This window comes from Labrus mixtus, chromosome 14 (assembly GCF_963584025.1).
Source record: "Labrus mixtus chromosome 14, fLabMix1.1, whole genome shotgun sequence".
Taxonomy (NCBI): domain Eukaryota; kingdom Metazoa; phylum Chordata; class Actinopteri; order Labriformes; family Labridae; genus Labrus; species Labrus mixtus.
This window is the reverse complement of record NC_083625.1, coordinates 22,330,357-22,351,722: the sequence shown is the minus strand read 5'-3', so window position 1 is coordinate 22,351,722 and position 21,366 is coordinate 22,330,357. Positions and strand designations below refer to the sequence as shown.

General features: G+C 45.2%; 1 protein-coding gene across 2 annotated transcripts in view; it reads right to left on the bottom strand.

Annotated features, from left to right (window-relative positions):
• specc1 (sperm antigen with calponin homology and coiled-coil domains 1) overlaps positions 1 to 19,101 on the bottom strand; it is an 81,015-nt gene extending 61,914 nt beyond the window's left edge. The window contains exons 1-3 of one of the 2 annotated variants that reach the window (XM_061056211.1): positions 18,984 to 19,101; positions 3,187 to 3,371; positions 2,855 to 2,990 (exon numbers count right to left, since the gene is read on the bottom strand). In XM_061056211.1, coding sequence (XP_060912194.1) covers positions 2,855 to 2,990; positions 3,187 to 3,348 — 298 coding nt within the window. In that variant the 5' untranslated portion in view covers positions 3,349 to 3,371; positions 18,984 to 19,101. Of the gene's footprint in view, positions 1 to 2,854; positions 2,991 to 3,186; positions 3,372 to 9,801; positions 10,303 to 18,983 lie in introns of those variants that run through there. The other variant, XM_061056210.1, reaches the window with a different exon arrangement.
• Positions 19,102 to 21,366: the final 2,265 nt, after the last annotated feature.

Genomic DNA, 21,366 nt, shown 5'->3' with positions numbered 1-21,366 from the left:
GACGTATCCCAGCGCGTGGACTCACAGTCACAAACAGTGAGAAATAATAAGCATGGAAGCTCGTTGTTTGCAAAACCATTTTAAAAAACACAATTCACAAGCCTGTATTGAACTGTGGACGGCGTACAGAGCGGTTCAATATTATATTGAGAATTGTTGCATAATCTTTGTTCTTCATACTTGAGAACAGTTTTAAGTCTTTTACAGAGACAAAGGTCATGGTGAGCGAGAAGCGCAACAGACCTGAAACGGTTAAAACGCCTTACATTAGGGGACAACTATTCAGAAACAAAATGTTAAAGTCCGAGACAAACGAAGGAAACGAGCTGCAAACACGGAGATTTCACTTCACTGTCACGTCGATAACTGCAAACGCTTCTCGCCTTTCAGAGCCTCGCCTCTCAACATCAATCAGCTTTTAAATACCACAGATCATCACCCCGATCTGAATTCAAACCGTGGCATTTCTCCCGTGTGGATATTTCATCTGCAGGGTCGGGTCAGAGTGGAGAGCGACAGACTGATCGTCACCGCCTTCATGCATGCTTAACCATCACAGCAATTTCAAGCGTCACATTTGATTTTCCACCTGATGATTCACTTAATTTCTGAGACCTGTTTGACATGTCCATTCCTTGTCTCCTGTCATACGTCACCATGTTCACTGGTGCAGAGTCCCGGCCCAGGTGCAGAACAATACGGTACGCCTAAAGGGGAAATCCAGACTTTAATGCTTTAAATCCTGTTAAAAGAATCTAAGATGCTTTAAGAGGGAAACAAAACCCCGCTGAGTGATCAATCTGCTTTTTCAGTCTGCAAACATCCTGTCGAGTTCAGCTGGAACGCAGATCGAGCCGCACATCAATGACAAACGTATTTCTCTACTAGATGATGCAAATGGTAGCAACAGCTGAAGTGATGCCGCTTCACTCTCTGGCCTATTTTTAAGATGCTTCTATGCCCAAGAACAACAGTCGTGTCCTCAACGCTGGTTGGCTCCCAGAAACTGGCAAACAAAACTAGGCCAGAAGAAGAGCGTGAGGAGAGATGAATTTATTATGACCAGCACAAAGATGGAATCTCCTCCTTTCAAACGGGTGTGAAAAGCAGACTCTGGATAGTTAGAGCCACGTCCAGTGAGAGCGTATCCTGGTCTAATTGTGTTTGAAAGAAGCCGGGGCCTCGCTCGGCTCCTCTTCACTCTTTTGTCAAGTAGGATTCAATTAGCTTCAGAGGGACACGGCGTGGATAAACAAACACGGCGTTATCCCACACAGACGATGTTCTGTGAACAACATGAATTACTGCAAACAGATCCCTGTCGTTATCTGACGCCATATTTGTCCTTCATGTCGTACTTGTTTTGCTGTTTGTCTACATGCAGCTTCATGCAATCATACAAAGAGCAATAACAAAAAAGCAAGTTAAAGGAGCAATATGTAACTCTGACCCCTAGTGTTTAAAATGTGTACTGCAGTCTGAATTCATAACATTGTAGAGAGCTGTCTCCCCCCCCTCCTCTCCAGAGTTGATGCTCACACAGGTCACCATGTGGTGCACACTGAAGCTTCAGTGTTTATCCAGCTCTGCATCAGTCTGTAAACCTTTCTGTGTTCTAACCTCTCTCCATTTTTCAAAAGCATCTCCAATATTGATCCTAGTTTGAGCACGTTTCTGCTCGTGGAGCTTATTAGAAACATGCAGAGGCTTTTTAGGTCGGGTACAATCACTTCTATCTGAACCACTTCTCTTGCCCGCTTCCATCACTACAACACCTGTTGACCTGATAACTGCTCTCATATCTGGCAAACCGAGGGGCGTCCAAAACGGCCGTGTGGGGGTGTCTTAAAACCGTCTACCTTCTCTGGTCCAAACAAATCCAGATCATTCAGGACCAGAATCTAAAGTTAGAAGGAGGACATACTGACTGCTGCATTGTTATCAGAGAAGCCAGCACTTCAACATAGCATGTTTCCTTAATGATCATATAGTAAGGTCACTTTATCATTTCACTCACTACACATCATGTTAGGAAAGTATTGTGGTTTCTGGGACTGTGTTTGATTAAATCACAGAAGATGAATACAGAGGGTGCAGCACTGTTCACTCTATATGTGTCTGAACACTCTGTGGTGAATTATTAAATAATAATAAGTCTGTCAGATAAATATCCACCCTCCCTTTACTTACCATGCAACACTCAGCCTTTACATTCATGTATCACATGAGATGTTTTTCGAGTGATTCTTGTGCTCCCACACCTCTACAGGTAGCATTACACATATTTCACCTTTATTTTACCAGGACAATATTCACGTTGAGATACAAGATCTCATTTCCACGAGCGTCCCGGCTGAGAGAGCAGCATCAACGTTTCACACAGAAATGACATCCATCAACAAATCACAAACAACACCAAACCAACGGTTGTCCCTACTTTGTCATCCTAAACACGGCCTGCTGTTCTCACAGATGAGCAGATGTTGTCTGAGGAGCGGACTATGAATGAATGCTTCCAGTCTCTCACTTATGGAACAAATACTGAAAACCACAGAACTCATCCTCCTGCTCAACATGAGTGTCGAGCAATCAGGAAAAAACAGAGTGAGGGGCAACGAGAGGCCACTAGTTTGCACCAGTACTGAGGGACTGTGGAGCCATCTTTGCTGGTGTGCTGATGCCCCCTTGTGGCCAAACCTGATAGTTACACAATTCTCATTTTGTCCACAGCATATTCACAGTGACAATCTTGCAAAACCCTGACACATATAAATGATATCACAGCTCTTTCCCTGCTTTTGTCCATTGAAAAAAGTGCTTGAAAATTAGAGCACGTAGAAGTGTAGTCTCTTACCAGATTGGCTCCGAGGGCGAGCCTCAGCGAGATCTGAAATCGCTCCAGTCGTCACCGTCTTCTTCATGCGGGACGCAGAGGCAGCAGCTCCCAGCGCAGGCTTCGTCAGGGCGTCATCACTGCTCGCTCTCTTCAGCTACAAACACAGCTATTGTTAGTGTCAACAGTTACATCTATTATGTGATCATGAATGTGTTGCTCTGTTTTCTTTTGTGTGGAGCTCGGGAGGAAGAGTTCTTACTGCAGTCCAACAAGAGATAAAAAGATAAATGACCTTATAATGGCGTTGTGATCTGATCATGTAAACGGACTGTAGGGAGGTTGTTACTTACTCTGCTGAGGCGCTGCTCTGAGGCCAGCATGTTGGAGGATCTGGAGGTCTTCATGGCTGTCGAGGTGGTGGAGGCGGAGGAGGTGGTCAGGGAGGCGTGCCTGGCCCGCTCCTGGAGTCCCGTCTTGGGCAGCCCCACCTTGGTGGCGCCCGCTTTCATCATGACTGCACCTCAGCTAACTACACCTGTGAGACATCCGGATGAGAGAGAGGAAGATCATTGAATGAATTTCTTTTCTATGTTTTTGTCTTTAAAAAAATAAGAAACAATAAAGAGTTTGGTGATTTCACTGCAGGACGACAGAACATTTCCTGCCGCTATTCGGGTGATTCTTCTAAAACAGACGCTCTCTTTAGCATCAATGTTCAACGCCTTTAAATGCTTCACCCCAAAGTCCGGTTCACTTGATCAGTGAGAACTAAGCTTGTCACTTTTTATTCGAAGTTAGAACTGTCATTCAAACCTGGGGGAGAAAGTTCACATTGAACTGTAATGAACCGGTCAACATGTACAGTCTGTCAGATCATCAGGCCGTCTGAAGTAGTTTGGAGTTTGACCCAGCAGAGGGCGCTCTCAGGGTGACTTGAACTTTGCACGCACTCTTGACCTCAGTAAATGAAGACAGTATTCAGGAGACTCGTCTCGACTCTGCAACTCTCCAAGCTGGCTCGCAAGTATTTGTGTGTACCAGGAACGTCTGCGCACTCTGAACAGTGTTCTCATCAGCGGGTCATATTGTAAAAAAAAGAGAGAGCTGCACTTGATCCTGATCAAGTTAATAGACTTGAGTCTCTGGTGAATAATGTTTCGTGTCTGTGCGGGGGCGGTTGCGGTGGGAGGGTTCTAATGTGTACGAACATTACAGTGTCCTGTTCTAAATTGGTGAACACAAGCATACCGGACTCTGGCACCGTGCCTAGAAGACAAAGAGTTTAATGACTCTTCTGTTGCAAATGACAAAATGTATCAATGAGCGCAAAAAAGATACTACTAATCAGATTGGACTATGTAAATCTGTAGTTGGGGACACCCCTCATTTTGTGCCTGTTCCATCTTAAAGCTAAGAGACGCCTCTGAGGGCAGCTAAGGTTATTCTAGAAGAATCAGATTTGAAATATTTCCTGCAAGATGGAGGAGAGAGATCTGTTCAAAGCAGCTCTACTGACTAACACTCCACTCATCTAGTGGGACCCGGGTAGAGCCATAACTGTCATCCCTCTGTGAGAAATATGGCTAAAAAGCAGAATGATGGCGTTTATTTTTCCGTCTCTAACAGGATGTGGTCACAGGAGAAGGTTTAAGGTGTACATTTGAAGTCCAGAAGGGAAAGCACTTATCTGTGGAAAGAGTGCTCTGCAGGAAATGGATGGAGATGGAAGTGCACTTAACCAAGGAGAGAGGGAAGTGGTAAAAAGCTGTGTCGCTCCATGAGGATTCACTGAGTCATTGACCGGGGTCGGGGTAACTTGATCTTCTGTGTCTGAGGGTCAAAGAGCTGTTAATGGAGAAACCCTTCAGCCGCTGCGAGCAGGGAACGAGTAAACCCTGGACCGGGATAACAGGGAGGGTACATTATTCTTTCTGCTCTGAACTCATTTCATATTCTGGAATGACTGAAATGTTGCAAACATTCAGACAATAGTTCAGAGCAGGGCAAAGTGTATGCAGTAATAATCTGTGGTAACCATTGGTCTGGACTCCTTAAAGGTCCAATCAGTGAGATGTGTAGTGAGTGAGATGATAAAGTGACCTTACTATATGATCAGACATTAAGGAAACATGTTATGTTGAAGTGCTGGTTTCTCTGACAACAATGCAGCAGCCAGTATGTCCTCCTTCTAACTTTAGATTCTGGTCCTGAATGCTCTGGATTTGTTTGGACCAGAGAAGGTAGGCGGTTTTAAGGCACCCCCACACGGCCGTTTTGGACGCCCCTCGGTTTGCCAGATATGAGACCAGAACTCATATCAGAACCAGAGATGCAGAACTCATTTTAAACACTAGGTGTCAGAGTTATATGCTGCTCCTTTAAAGATTTTTGTTTCCTGAATGGAGGAGCTCCACATCTGTAACATTAAAGAGAATACTTTTATTTCAGTGATTGTGGGCACTGACGTAGTTTCCTGATTAAGAACACGGCGTGTGCGATTAGATTTATTTAATACCTCAGAGCGTGTGCCTCTCTGCTGGCTCATCATATGATACTAAGACCTCCCTAGGCAACATCCTGTGACTTACTCCTGCCTGACCTGGCAGTCGAACATCTCAGCTGTGCTGTCTCTCCTCCCTTTGAATCTGTTTACAAGGACCTCTCTCTCGCTCTCTCTCTCTGGGCTAAATGAAGAAGTGAAGCAGAAATGAGGATGTTTTTGTCCCCTGCGAGGTCAGATTAGTTTCTGATTTGAAAATGAAGGAACTATACAGTATAACACTAACACCAACTACAGTGACGCAATGTTTTACGGAATTGTGATAATCTACTCTTGTTTTGTTGTTGTTCATATTCCTTTTTTAGTATTTCCTGTTTTATTTGCGGCTGTGTATAATGTCTTGTGTTACTTCCTGTCTGTGTGTGATCCCCTCCACCTCTGATTGCCCTAACTGTTCTCATCTGTGTTTGATTGGCAGGATATATTTGTTGTGCCATCAAATGGGCTGTTGTTGAACATGTCACAAGAGACCATATGAACGGCACCCTCTTATGGTATTAACAACATCGTAAGTCAAATTTTTCTGAAAGCTTCAAGTTCCTGAATTGTGACGTGTTTCATGACATTTTCAGAAATGGTGGAGCCCATGGACGCTAGCTATGTATGGGACCAATTGGAGCTATGAAAAGTGTTAGTCTAGTTGTTGCTTGTTCCACCATGTGGCGTTAAAACACAAAGAAATAATGTTCAAAATATAGGAAACCAGGAGGAGAACAAACTATCTTTTGGCGTCCATGTTGCCATTGTAACTGCTTTCCCGTACGGTTACACCTTGAACAGCAAGACATTCCTGCTATTGACTTCAGAGCATGACTTAAAGACTTCACAACATCCATTTAAAGGTCACATATTCTCCTCCTCTTCAATCAGGGTAAATAAGTGTCAGAGCTCCTCAAAACATGTGTGTGAAGTGTCTTGTTCTAAATCCACTCTGATCCTGTATTTGATCATGTCTATAAACCCCTCTATTTCAGCCCTGCTCAGAACAGGCTGTTTCTGTGTCTGTACCTTTAAATGTAAATGAGCTGTGTCTGACCACGCCCCCTCTCTGGAAGGGCTTGGGTGTCTCAGGCTTTCTCACTCCATGTCCTATTGTTTACGGTGAGAAGGCAGAACAAACACCTAGCTGTGGGAGTGTCACCCACCTGGGGGAGGGGTTACTGCCCTTTGTGATGTCATGAAGGGAAAATCTCCAAACAGCCTGTTTGAGCACACATTTTCTGAAAAGTGGAGCAGGCAAAAGACGGAGAGGATGAACTTTTCTCATCATTGGGGGGTTTGTAGACAGACTAGGGACACATCGTGTTAGAACAACACGGTGAAGTGGATTTTACAGAATATGTGAGTTTTAAAGGCTGTATTTGTCTCCGTGGTCCTTCCCTGTCTTGCCTGCTGGTGTCTTTCATTTGATTTTGTATTTTTACCTCAGTGTTTCCCTGAGCCTGAGATTTTCTTCTTTGTTTTGTTGGACTTGAGTCCTTCTCAAATAAGTATTTGTTTTTCCTGTTTAGTTCATTCTAGATTTAAACATGTTTTAACGACACCAGCTTCTTGAGTTTCAAGTCGCTCTGCAACAGATTCCAGGCTGAGGCTGCAGAACACCCAAACGCCTTTAAAAGCACAAACCTCCTGTAAGAGCCTACACGGTTTCATTCTAATCCATTTCACCTTCTGTGGACCACTGCAGGTCTAAATTCTGCAAACATGACCTCTGAATATTCCTCTGCAGATAAAGGATTCTCAGGAGGCAGAACTGCGTCCCACTTACCTCACACTGGCCTAGTTATAAACCCAAAATGTGTTTGAGCGACAGCCAGCAGGATGTATTCTAAAACTGAGCAACCCACGAGTAGAGACAGAGTTTGAGCTTTTCTGTAAACACAGAATGCAACAATGAGACGGGCGTATTTCACTGCAGCCTGCACCAAACCAACATGTAGGACGGTGACGTTTTGTTTTCGACTGCTAGAGAGACTGGGACAAAGATAAACATGGAATTTACTCCACAAAATACCAAATAAGGAAACCAAATATAATGCGTAGTCACCACAGGCATAAGTAATAGGTTGTCATATTCCTTTAATTAGGCTGCTGCCGAAAACAGGATGATGAATGTTGAGTCTGAATGTGGGGCAGGGTGGAGGAGGCGCTGGAGACAGTTTCAGTCAGACTGGACAGCTGAAAGGAGATGAGGAGACCCAGATCCAGACCCAGACCCACACCCAGACCCACTGAGAGTTAGAAGGCAGTGAAGTGTTTATCAGTTTGGTCCTGGATGAAACGTTCCCTCTCACACTATCTGATCTGATACAAGCCTGAGGGAGAAGACAACGTGCCTCCATCACACGGGGAAGATGAACAGTGGACACTTGTGTAGTTAGGAGGACATCTGATACTTTAACATGTAAGTCCATGTTAGTCCTTTATACCCCCCCACCCCCCCGATTTAGCTTCAGTGTAATGAAAGTGCTGGTCTTACCAAAGCAGATCCAAATATATAATCATCTAAATGTTCAACCTGCAGTCGTTCTGCTGCCCGGGAAAAATGAGTACAGATGTTCAAACAAAACCAATAATTATTCCTCGCTAACCCACGACTATACGTTCCAGAGGAAACACCACGATACATGTACACATTCAGTGCAGCCAAGTCAGCTCACCACAACCACAAGTGTTCTTCGATCAAGGGGAAATCCCAGCTGACCAGTCCCGGTCATTCTCCGACTTTCAAGAGACACTGTGTTGGAATTTGGTTGAATTTGGCACCCACCAAAGGTTTCTGAGTGCAACTGCACGATCATAAATCAACGTGTTGTTACGGCTCACCATCACAGACAACGTTCATTTGTTGACGAGCAGAGGGGTGGTGTTGTTAGAAACCACAGAAGACCCAGTCGACTGTTAAGGTACAGTTATATTACCTAATTTTGTTGGAATATGACTCTGCGAGCGTCTACAGCCCGTTGCTAGCAAACTGTTAGCAAGTGGAGTATGTATATGTGTATTCAACTGTTACCATGACGACTATAGGCTGTGCTAAATGTCTACATTGGCTCATTATAACATGCTAGTTGAGACAGGTTTGTTCCAAACTTCTGAAGCTAACTTGAAGATGGACGAGGAAAGAGACAACTTTTTGGTTCTTTGTATCAAACCTGAGACAAAACTTGTGTTAGACGACTTCCTGCAGCCAGTAAAGCTGCTAGACACGAGACAATGATGACACTGCTAACGATACATGCTAACGTTACGTCTCAGTCTGTTCTGAGTAATATCTGCAGTGATGTACACTCTGCTTCTCTCTCTCTCTCTCTCTTTCTCCTCATCTGTCTCCGTCCGGCTTTGTAGCTGAAGGCTGCTGTGTGAACTAGCGCCGTAAAGACGTACGCACTTCTCATGAGATTACCTCGCTGACAAAGTTACATAGTGCTGAAAACAGGAGACCTGGGAGCTCTGTGGACATGAGAGAGACGCCATTCTCCCTGTTGGACGTTATTGCTCGACAAGATCGGCTTTGAAACGACTGTTTGAAGGAGGAGAAGTTACATATTGCTGCTTTAAATTCAGGTTTCCCTGCTAAAGTTCAGGACAGACTCTGTGTACTAAACTTCAGATGTTTAGCTTGTGTGTTTAATGATCAAAACTCTGCAGAAGATTTGAACATCCTGTCACTGCCACTTTGATACTCGTACCAGAAAGTCAGGAAGCTGCAGCACTGCAAAGAAGTTTCTGCACAAACTGCTGCCTACGTCAGTTGTGGCACTTACACAAGGTGCTGCACGGCCTCGCTACTATCAACCATTATTAATCCATCCATACAGCTAAATAACTTCTAGGACATTCGAGCTCTGCATCACCAGTACTGGACACTAGATGTAATTAGATTGTGGGTCGAATGTCCCAGCGTGTCATCACATCCTCTTGGTTATTTCCTGCCTGGCTCATTGGTCACATGTTTCATTTTAAAAAGGCTCTCTCTAACCCTTATATAACGTACTGTAGGCATACCATAAGTCTAAATACAGACACTTCTGGTTAGCCACTGTTGTAAAACCTTGTGTAAATACTACTCTTGCATCGAGCATATGACAGGTTGCCAAAATCAGCCCAGGCCACATTTCACTTCTGATCCAAATTGTAAGAAACCTGCAGAAATATTCTAAGTCACTTTCTTCTCGGCTAATTATGTAAAATGACTTCTTCATTCTTCTTATTGTAAACCTTCCTCTTCAAATGTGACAGCTAACAGTCCCATCTTCAATCCACAATAGCATCCATCGTCTCAGTAAAGCTGTGAAACAACAACTGAACATGAAGCGACATGACTCCAGATTCACCTTAAAGTAATAAGTCATGAGACGGGTGAGAATGACAGAAAGAAGAATCAGTGGTGCAGCTGACTCACGTGTCCTGGATGCAGTCCTACAGCCTGCCCTCTGCCTTACAGCCCTGAGGCACAACTGACCAAAAATATCCGTCCTCTGCGGCGCTCTCAGAGACTCCGAGGGCAAAAAGAGAAGCGATATTAGCGACCGCTGTCGGTCTCCAAACGGCCGTCAGGATGAGGAAGTACCGCAGGCTGCCAACGGCTGCACGGTGTGTGTGCTGCTGCCTCCTTCACTCGCTCGCTCACACTGAAAGGAAAAGTCAGAGGCTCCGCCGTGAGCATGTTTTTCTCTCCTCTCAGATTTTCCAGACTTTTTCTCACTCACGAGGAACAGAAAGCAAGAACTGGAGAACGGTCAAGGAGGAGGAGGAGGTGGAACAAACCTCCGACATGTGGCAGTTCAACTTCAGGGCCGAGCAGAGTTCAGAAAAAAGAGGAAAGACTTCGATTATGACCAGACAAACGCTTTACCACTGTTTTGTTTGTTCCCAGGCTTGTCTTCTGATCTTCACCTGGGACCGTGTGTGTGTGTGTGTGTGTGTGTGTGTGTGTGTGTGTGTGTGTGTGTGTGTGTGTGTGTGTGTGTGTGTGTTTGTGGTTTGTGTTTGAGGCCTGAATAAAAACCACAGCTGTGCAGAGCAGAGTACCTGCTGTCTCACTGACACTTTAGACTTTATCTAATGTGCTTCATGTCTGACTTACTGTAGAGTCAGAAAAATAAAGATTGATTTATGGCGTTGTTGTTGTTGTTGTTGTTGTGAGTATTCATTCTCAGAATGATCTGTGGGCTGATTGGGCACAAACAGCAGATACCAACACAAGACAAAGCCAGCCTTTGTCTCACAAACACGCTTTAATGTGAGGGTGGATCATTTGTGGAGGGGTCCGCATTTTATTCTCTACCATGCTGGTCTTTTTAGGATCCCACAATGTGGGGCATGCCAAGGCCGAGGAGCATGTGGGGAGGGAGAGAACTGCACTCCGGTCCGACATGAAACAGTTTGAGTTTGGTGGTTAAACTGAGGAACTTGATTTGACCACACCCCTACACCACCACAGAAACTGCTTTTTTAAAGGATTCTGCCCTGGGTTGAGTAACGGTTCAGAGAACGTTTTCAAGGCACCACGTTCACACGCTGCTGCAGAGACAGATTCTAGAGAGAGTGACTTCTGTCGCCTTCTCTGTCTACATGAGTAACAATGTCACATGCATTCTTTTAAAGGAGATATACTCTGCTGACACATATTAAATACATAATGTTACAACGTCCACACTAAACCCCGGCATAGTTCTGTACGGGGATTTACTGGTTCTACTTATTATAAGCATCACCATGTTTACATTTTCCATCTGATCTGTGGATCATGTGCGGCCCGAACCCGTAGAGGGTTGATCTGAACGGACCGCGGATCTAGCCTGATCCTTTTTATTACCATTATAACGACCCAACAGGGTAAAGTAAAGCACAGCCCAGTAACGCAGATCCATTCTGTCAACATCCTGAGCATGACAACAACTCCAGACTTACAGTCAAGTTGAGTTAGCAAACAGGAAACAGAGTCACACTACAGCAAACTCTATAAAAAATAATAAGAGAGAACAAGAAGCCATGTGGCTCGATGGTAAAGAGTGGAGGGAGCTCTCAGGGGATTCCTGCCATTGTGTGAACCAGGACCCTGAGTGGAAGGAACTCTGGTACCACACTCCTCAGACTAAACAATACGCTGAAGCTCTGCAGGGCCGCCTGCTTCTCAAACTCTTCCTTTTCCTCTCTCCACAGGAAGGTGCCGTGAGTCAGCCTCGTCACATACACACACACACACGAACAATCAACACGTTCTCTGATGGTGATTCAGCCGAGTGCAGGACCGGCGCAGGCACGGCACCTCCTCTCAACTCAGGATCTCATTGGCCGTTAAATGCCAGGAACGGTGAACGGAAGGTTGTTATAAGCCGAATGAGGTGTCGATCAAAAGGTCAGAGAGCGGCCCCACTTTTGATGATGATGCATTTGTGGCTCAATACGATACTGTGCGGCGGATACGTCGAGCAGCAACGCACGAAGTGAAGTCGACGAAAGTGAACGCAGCACAAGTTCAAGAGGCCAGTGACGCTTCAGCACCCGCTAGAAACACACAACGCAAAACAGTACGAAAATATGACTCCAGTCACATCCTGTTTGGATTCTTTTGGAGTAGAACAGAGAATGAGCTGAGGCCGCAGTGTGTGGTGTTCAGTCAATAATAAATAATATGCATATCTGTGTAAACTGTATTTAGTTAAGTAGCCCTACGTTACTGTATTCTAATGTTGGCCTTAATGGCGGTACTTGGAGAGCCCCTGCGACTCCCCCGCCCAGGTACAGCTCCATTCTGTGGGTGTGCGTTACATGCACACACATTAACGTACCACTTGTGCCTGACCACGTCGGCAGCTCTGAAGCATCTGTACAGCAGCTGGATTGTTTGAAAGCGTGTTAGCAAAGTGGTTATCTCAGCTAAAGTGAAACAGGAAGAGGGTGGGATTAATCTGCGGCCCATGCTGTGAGGCGGTCTCTGCTCTCCCCGTGGGTTTCCCCTTCAGTCTGGAGGGATCTGAAACTAGAGCGCAACAGGACAAGAAAAAAAAAACTCCTTCCCAAGCAGAATCGAGGAAGTTGCAGCCGAGAGCAAATGTGTGAGAGGTGCCAAACACGGCCGAGTGCCAACAGCTGTAGAAATACGAACAGACTTAAAACTCAGACTGGTTCTGACACCTGGGGAGGGGGAACCCTGAACCTGCAGCGAGGACGCAGTATTTCACAGATCCTATGAGAATACATTTTGGGTTTGAGGCTGTTGACTACCGGGCAAAAGGGTTGGGGGTACAGAATGCTGAAGTTAAAGAAGATAGATTTATTTAACATTTAATTATATTTCTTAACCTCATTTTCTGAAAACGGCCGTGTGGGGTTGTCTTAAAACCGCCTCCCTTCTCTGGTCCAAAGAAATCCAGATCATTCAGGAGCAGAATCTAAAGTTAGAAGGAGGACATACTGGCTGCTGCATTGTTGTCAGAGAAGCCAGCACTTCAACATAACATGTTTCCTTAATGTCTGATCAGATAGTAAGGTACCTTTATCATTTCACTCACTACACATCTCACTGATTGGACCTTTAAAGTGTTTCATTTGATGTACAGCACTTGTATTTATAAGCTAATTTAGCATCCAGGTGGTTTGTCATGCTGTCCTCTGTATTATATTCTCTTTCTTTTAAAGGTGTGCATGTAGACGCCCAGTCGTCTGAAGTTGCTGTACTGAATTAATCTGATTTTGCACAGCGCTGCTGGCGTGAAAATAAACCTGCTCCCATTGGCTGGAGAGCTCCTGTCCTTGTTTCATCCTGACTCTACACAACCCAACGGAGACAGACTTCTGCAGCAGGACAGAGACCGCCTACACTAGCATGACTTTTCAATGAAAATTCAGAGAAACTATTCATTAGCATTTGAATAAGAAACAGCTGAAAAGTGGGAACTTCTTCCTAAATCAGCACATTTTTAGAGAGGGAAAAACTGAAGTGTAAAATGCTGAGCTGTTGACGTCCTTTGATCTGAACGGAGATCAATAAGTTGTTTGACTCGCTTCATGCTAATAACGCCAGAGGTTCTAAAACTTTCAAAGCTCATTAAGTTCACTTAGAGTCCAGGCTGGAAAAGTTCATCTTCCAATAATATTTAGTCCTGACGGAGAAAAAAACTTAAATCCTGACTGCTTATTAATAAAAGAGTATGAAGGTGGAACTATAACTCCTTAAGCATGGCTCTAACAAGAACTACACCTCCCTATACCCTGACCTCACAAGAACTACAAATCCATAAGCAAGACTCTAACAAGAACTACAACTCCCTATACCCTGCCCTCACAAGAACTACAAATCCATAAGCAAGACTCTAATAAGTACTACAGCTCCCTATACCTGGCCCTAACAAGAACTACAACTCTCTATACCTGGCTCTAAAAAGAACTACAACTCTCCATGCCTGGCTCTAAAAGAACTACAACTCCCTATACCTGTCCCTACAAAGAACTACAACTCAATATACCTGGCTCTAAAAAGAACTACAACGCTCCATACCTGGCTCTAAAAGAACTACAACTCTTTATACCTGTCCCTAACAAGAACTACAATTCTGTATATGGCCCTTATAAAAACTACAACTTCCTATACCTGTCTCTAACAAGAACTACAACTCCTTATGTTGTCTTCTTAAATGTTGGTGTCTAAAAACCAACAAATGTTCTTTTATTTGGCTTTGAAGAAATACACAACCTTCAAAACCCTAAATATAATTACAGGCAACAGCTCTCTTGTGCACCGTGCAGCAGTCACACAGTCGTCCATTATTTCACCTAAAAGCGGCCTGCCCTGGCTGCAGCAGGCATACAGTAGTAGGAGCTGAAATAGATACAGCCCTCATGCATATTTCATCTGCTTCATCCTCTCATCTCTCTCTCAGAGCACGGCTCCCCTAAGGGGCCAAACTTCCTGCTCGGATGGTGTCAAAGTTCTGATCTGATAAACAGTCGGTCAGAGCCTCGTTTTCAGAGACTTCCTCTGCTTTCCTGTCCGCTCAGCCGGCTCCGTGTACAGTGAGTGGGTGGATTTCCATAGAAACACGTGCGTAGCATCCATGAGAAGTACAAGAGGAAGAAAGAGCAACCCTAAAAAGAGCTCAGTGAGTTGGACATCATTGTGTTGGTGATCAAACCCTCCTCTGTGTCCTTTGAGTTAAGTACACAGACGTGTGGCATGAGCGCTATTTGATGTGCGCTGCGGGGCGTGTCCACTGAATGAGGAGACACTTGAAGAGATCACAATGGGTCAAACCTTTTTGAGCCATCGAGCAAATACTTTAACGACACTCATCGTCATGCACATCAAAACATCACACGAGTAAACTCGATCATCCTGTTCCCCTGGATCAGACAGCTCCACATTATTTACAAGTCTCTCTCCTTGTTGACTTGCACATCACGACTCTGCAAGACTGTGTTATTCTCTTGAAGCTGCAGTGGAAACAAAAGAAGCCTGACATTCATTTGAAAAGACAACATCTCTGACGTGGCCCAGGTGACCCATTTACTCGAGACTCGAGCATTCCTCGCCTCCGAGACTCTGACCTAGTGATGCTTGTCAAGGTTTCAGATCGTTTCCTGGACGTTCCTCAGTTAAGACGGAGCGGAGTGGAAAAAGCAGCTTGGAGTTACCTTCCCTCACAGCTAAATATACACCGCCTTCAGATGAACTCATTGCTGTGCCAGGGCTGCTCCGTTTCTCTCCACCGGCCGTCTGCTCCACGTTGTTTAAGAAGAAGGAACTGCACGAGGATATCTTGGCAATGCAGTGGAGATGAAAAGCCATCTGTGCCTCTGCCTCGCAAAAGAGTTCAAAATAAAACACTAAACTAGTCACAACCTGCTCACAAGTTACCGCTCAGCCTAACTTTCTGTCAGACATAAGGCAGCGTGTGTTTATGCAACTGACCGGGGCTCATTGCTGCTCCAGATCAGTCCATCTCCTCTTATCTCCCTCGTCCACTGCAGCAAAGGACTGTATGCCAGACCCTGCTCCTGAGGACAGATAACAGATCTCTCCTCTGAGAGCACACTGAGAGCCTCTCCCTGAGAAGTGTGTCTGACCATTTTAGTATTTAGAAGGGTGAGAGCTGATCCTGTTCCCCGGAATAAAATCATAAATAGATATCTAGTTGGAGTCGGATGAAAGTCTCAGACTGACCTCTGACCTCTGAGCACTGAACAATAAAGAGGACTACATATGCACCAAGTCTTTTTTTTTAGCAGTATGAACACCGGGGGGGGGACTCTGCTGTCCCCTGTCCCACAGGACGAGGACTCATGTAGTCCTCCAGTCTGCCCCGTATAGGGGAGGCAAAGACACAACATGAAAACCGGCCCAGGTCCCCCAAATCCCCCAAATTCCTCAAGTCACTCAAATCCCCAGCAGCCACGGAGACTACGCTCAACGTTTAACCACAACGTAATTTATTTACTATAAAGACGGCGTGAAGTTTCACCAGATGTTACATACTCTGACAACTGAACATCTTCTCAGCCAGAATTTCATCCGTGTAGTTTCTCTCGTTTTCTGTTTTCTCGCTGCGGAGCTGAAAGACCTGGAGGAGCAAGGAGGAGACGTGCTGCTGAGCTGATCCCTCGATGAAGCAGCACAGTCTGTTCTCCTCTCTGACGTACGACTGGCAGGAAATTCTCCATCTTATCAGGAGTTTGTTTACAGATAAAGTCTTTTCCAAGACGGCATGCAACCATTTCAGATGAAATTATATAAAAACATTTATGGAGACATCTGCTCGTCAAAGCAACCCAGAAGAAGATTTCACAAAACTGCAACCCCGATAACCCCGATGCTCCGGCACCGATAAATATAAACAGAATATTTGCTCCAGTCCTCAGCAGTTTCTATGATGTGTCTCCTTCAGTATATGTCTCCAACTTAAAGGTCAAAGTTCATCATCTTTGCGTTTGTAATTTTCTCTCCCTCAAGTCCTCCCTGACGTTATCAAACTGAACCAGGACGCCAGTCCCGGGTCACACCAGCTCTGCATGAGTTTACCCGCAGTCTAGGGTCTAACTAACGACGGGGGGGGGGTCACTTTGTCCCCCCATTAGCGACATTCACACTGAAGGGGAATCATCTCAGGGGCGTAAATATGGCGGCTTCTAATTGGACCTATAAAAAGCCTTGAGGTCAGGACTATGTTGGGTTCAGCTTTCATATCCGAGTAACCGGAGAGCCAATTCAGTATCTGAGCGTCTGACACACAATTCAGAGACTGCAGGATCTGCCTTTCACCCTTCTTACAGCAGCTGGACAAGGTCACTTCATACGTTGTTACCCCACCCCCACCCTGATTCATTTCATGTGTCATAAGAAGACGGCCGTGCTGCTGACGCTCTCTGGATGTGGCACTAAAAGAGAGTGAATCCAGGAGGACAGCAGTCAGGAGGCTGCAGTGAGAGGAGGACATCCTGAATCTGCTTTCACACGTCACGCACTCTTCAGACTTTCATCTTCCCATTGAGCGGCAGTGAAGAAGCTCACCGGGTGTCATTATCTGTCACACAACAGAACGCGCCATATCACCGCCGTGCGACTACACACGGGTGCTTCCCACATAACCCGTGGTTATTTATAGCAGGCCAATGACAGGAGCTGCCTGGATCATGTGATGAACATCAGAGCCGCTTCAGAAGGAAGGAGACACTCTGATCCACGAGGACATGCCAGGTGAGAGTCCAGGGCTCAGGTGCAGCGTGAGGTTTTAGTGGATGCTGCGCCCCCTCATCCTCAGCAGAGTCTTTTCTCAACACGACCCAGAAAAGACCCCTCCTCGGATGTTTAACCATGAATAAAACAAGGGGAGTAATAAAGACAAACAGCGTTCCATTTGTCTGCCTCATAAAGGACGAGTTCTTAACTCATATCTGAAGTCTCTTTGCTCCCGACATCATCAGAAGGAGGCGATCAAAGTGAAAGACGACCTATTCCATAAGCACCGAAGTACAACCTCGGCTCAGCAGTGAGGACACTTTCAACTTAGTGATTAGTGATCTGATGTTCCTGGACCTCTCTGGTGGTTGTGGCTTCTTAAATGTAACGTGGCACGTGGAGTGACACACACCGGTGCTGAGTCAGGATGGTTCGCTATAATTAAGCGTTTAAGGATCCACACTTTATAACTGCTCTGAACACAAGAAGCCTTGTTTGACTGCCTCACAAGGCACCGATGTAATGAGGAACAAATGGTGCTGTGATCATGTGAAGAAGAAAACTGTCTGCTGCAACACTTTGAAGTGGTTCCAAATTAAAGCAACTCGCCTTGTGACCTGATTGACAGGCGGGCACGGTGTAACAGTTTGTCAGGAGTCTTAAAACCCGCCTCAGCTCCAGCTCGTCAGGTCCACTGAAAGTTAGACTGAGACAGCATTTCCAGCGTGGCTGTCTGGGGGAGCGAGAGTTTGGTGAAGTCAAAGTGAATCAAAAATAAATATTGGAGATGTTTTTGAAAAATGGAGAGAGGTTAGAACGCAGAAAGGTTTACAGACTGATGCAGAGCTGGATAAACACTGAAGCTTCAGTGTTCACCACATGGCAACCTGTGTGAGCATCAACTCTAGAGAGGAGGGGGGGGGGGGAGACAGCTCTCTATAATGTTTAGAATTTGGACTGCAGTACCCACTTTAAACACTAGGAGTCTGAGTTACTCCTTTAAATTATTACTTTGCGCACGCATCTTTGTTTTTGAGTCCCTAAAGAATCAAGAATCAACTATCACCTAGCGTTTTTTTTTCCGGGCAGAAAAGCGGTGACTGTGCGCTCTGGATCGCTCAAATGAAGCGTTTGTGCGCTGAGAAGAAAAGTGCTGCACGTCCGTCCCGTCTCCATGACAACGGCCACTGTATGACAGACACTGCTCTGTTACTTTTTACTGCATGTTTTGTATTTGACATTGTTTATTTCCCGATCAGAAACGGCGCTCGGAACAGCCCCACAACAAAAGCGCTTTTTCTCCAGGCGGCCGCATTCCACTGCGAATGCGCTCTACTCTTTGAAAACATTTGGAAAAAAAGACGCTGCGGCACAGAAAAAAAACACCATGCGGAAGAAGTATATGTTGCCAAAGTGTGCTACTTATAAGTACATATCTTTAGCGGGCATAGACAGAGTAAATAGATTAAATTTGATTGCATCACGCCACCCCTGCATGAGTCAGGGCCCCAGGTGGGCCACCCCAGTCCGGAAGGTCTGGACGCGCCCCTGCATACAGTGACACATCCACTTGATAACAACCTGTCCTCCTCCCGCTCATTTTATGACGGACTTTAATCGGGAGGGACACGTCAGCTTGAGAATGAGTCCTGACATTAACGGAACTGAGACGTTTACTGACACATGCTGCAGTCTGAGAGAGACCGCCAGTCCAAACCAGCGGACCCGGAGCGACTCTCTCTCTGACGGACCCAGGACGGACCTCGTCTTTAACGTCCACCGACTACACAAAGTGTCAACGACGCTTAAGTTCACACATCTACCTCAACCAGCTGGTTACAAAAAGAGTGGGGAAAGGACGCTATGGACGTTTAAAATGAAAATATGAGCTCGTAGCTTCAGCTTACCTGGTCAGTGTTGCGGCAGTGCTGCTGTCCTTTGATCAGGATGCTGCTGCCGCCTCACGAGTCATGAAGCGGTCTGTCTCCACCGGCCTGTGCTGCCTGCTGCCGGCAGGGGGAGTACGAGGCGAGTTTGGAGCTTCTTCTTCTTTGTGTCTGTTTGGCGGATTGCAATCCCAATTTAAAGGTGCATACCGCCACCTACTGTGCCGGAGGATTTAGAAGGGATCCAGTTTTTGCAAGATTGAAGGACCAATCAGTAAGATCTGCAGTGACTGAAATGATAATACATTAATACAACACTTTATTGTCCCCCAGAGGGATATTTGTTCTCACAGCTTCGCACGGTTGGTAAACATGAAGAGAACATATAACACAGGTAGAAAACACATAGCAAAGACGGGGCCAGTCAGCGTGGAAGCTTGTTTAGGGATTCAGTCTCTGAGGGGTCCAAGTCAGGGTTCTGCATCTCCGACCCGATGGCAGAAAAAGAAAAGAGTGGATTGAGTGAGTGAGAGGGGTCCTGAGTTTTGGTATGACCGAACTCAGAGCCCTGACTGTCTCACCTCACCTCCTGTTGCTGATCTTACTATATGATCAGACATTAAGGAAACATGCTATGTTGAAGTGCTGGCTTCTCTGACAACAATGCAGCAGTCAGTATGTCCTCCTTCTAACTTTAGATTCTGGTCCTGAATGATCTGGATTTGTTTGGACCAGAGAAGGTAGACGGTTTTAAGACACCCCCTCACGGCCGTTTTGGACGCCCCTCGGTTTGTCAGATATGAGAGCAGTTATCAGGTCAAACCAACAGGTGTTGCAGTGATGGAAGCGGGCAAGAGAAGTGGTTCAGATAGAAGTGATTGTACCCGACCTAAAAAGCCTCTGCATGTTTCTAATAAGCTCCACGAGCAGAAACGTGCTCAAACTAGGATCAATATTGGAGATGCTTAAGTATCTCAGGGTCTTGGAAAACGTTGCTGGGGAGAGGGAAGTCTGGGTTGACTTACTTCACTTGCTGTCACCGCGACCCGACCTCGCATTAACGGAAGAAAATAGAAGGATGGGTTGATTTTTTTTTTTCTTGTTTTGATTTCTGACTAATTTGTTTTAATTTTCCATATTTAGCAATTCATTTGTTTTCCATCCTCATGAATTCTCAGATTTTTCTGTCAGTATTATATTATTTACGTCACGCTGACTTTGCTTGTATGTTCATCTAAGTTCACATGAAACACTCGAGCTTCATTATTGTTTGATGGTTTGTGAGAGGATTCAATCCTTCCTCGTCAGCAGGGGGAGCTGTGGCTCAGTTGTTCCTCCTTCAGGTACATGTTCGATGTGTCCTTGGGCTTACACCCAAGTTGCTCCCGCTGCTTCATCAGTGGCGTGTAGATGGATGAGTTACTTCTCTTTACCCAGCAGCCTCTACCACCAGTGTGTGAATGTGAAAGCTCTTTGAGTCGTCAGAAATAAAGAACTCTGTAACAGACAGACGTGGAGGCCGACATGAGGTGGTGTAACATTTATTATAGGCTGGCACACACAGAATAACATGAACACACGCTTGAACCGCCATGCTGGATCAGGCCCGTGTCACATGACAAGATTTATCCACAATATACCTTTAAATGGCGGTTACAGATCTTGACAGACGAGATGACGAATGAAGACGAGAAGAGTTAAGGCGTAGGTCGTTAGTGTTTGGTCTATAACCACATCCTCCTAAAATATCACTTCAACATGTTCCTCTGTTGTGATTGGTCGATGCAAATCAAAAAGGATTGTATCTGTTGGCACTACGGCTGTCAGCGATAACGAGTTAATCATGATTAATCTGGTGTTATTTTGTCCCTTCAGGCTCACCGTAGACAGTTGTCCTCAGTGTCTCCCTGTAGTCTCAGTGATGTAAAAGAAGAACACTGCTGCATCTTTGAATGTTTCATTTCACTTTAACAAACTCTCAGACAGCTCAGCTGACGAGTCCAAAGTAATATCCACCTAATGACATCACACATTGACCTTATGACATCACACATTGACCTTTGTTAACGTTCCTTTGAGCTGTTTGACCTCAGTTTGGGATCCCTAACCACTTCCTGTTTCTGTACTTAACTTCCTGTCCTAACCTTCCATCTACCAGAAGGGCCTTACTTTATTTCAAATTAAAGCACACAGCAAGTGAAGTACTCTCAGCTTAAGACAGTACAAACTTTCAAAATAAAAGCTTACCAACTGTTATTTTTAAATGCGAAATATGGAATTTCAAAAAAGCAGTTAAAAATGTGATTAATCGCAATTAAAAGGATCTCAGAAAATGTCATATCACCACAAAATATTACGATCTTTTAATTCATCCTTTATAGATTTTCGCACATGTATTTGACAC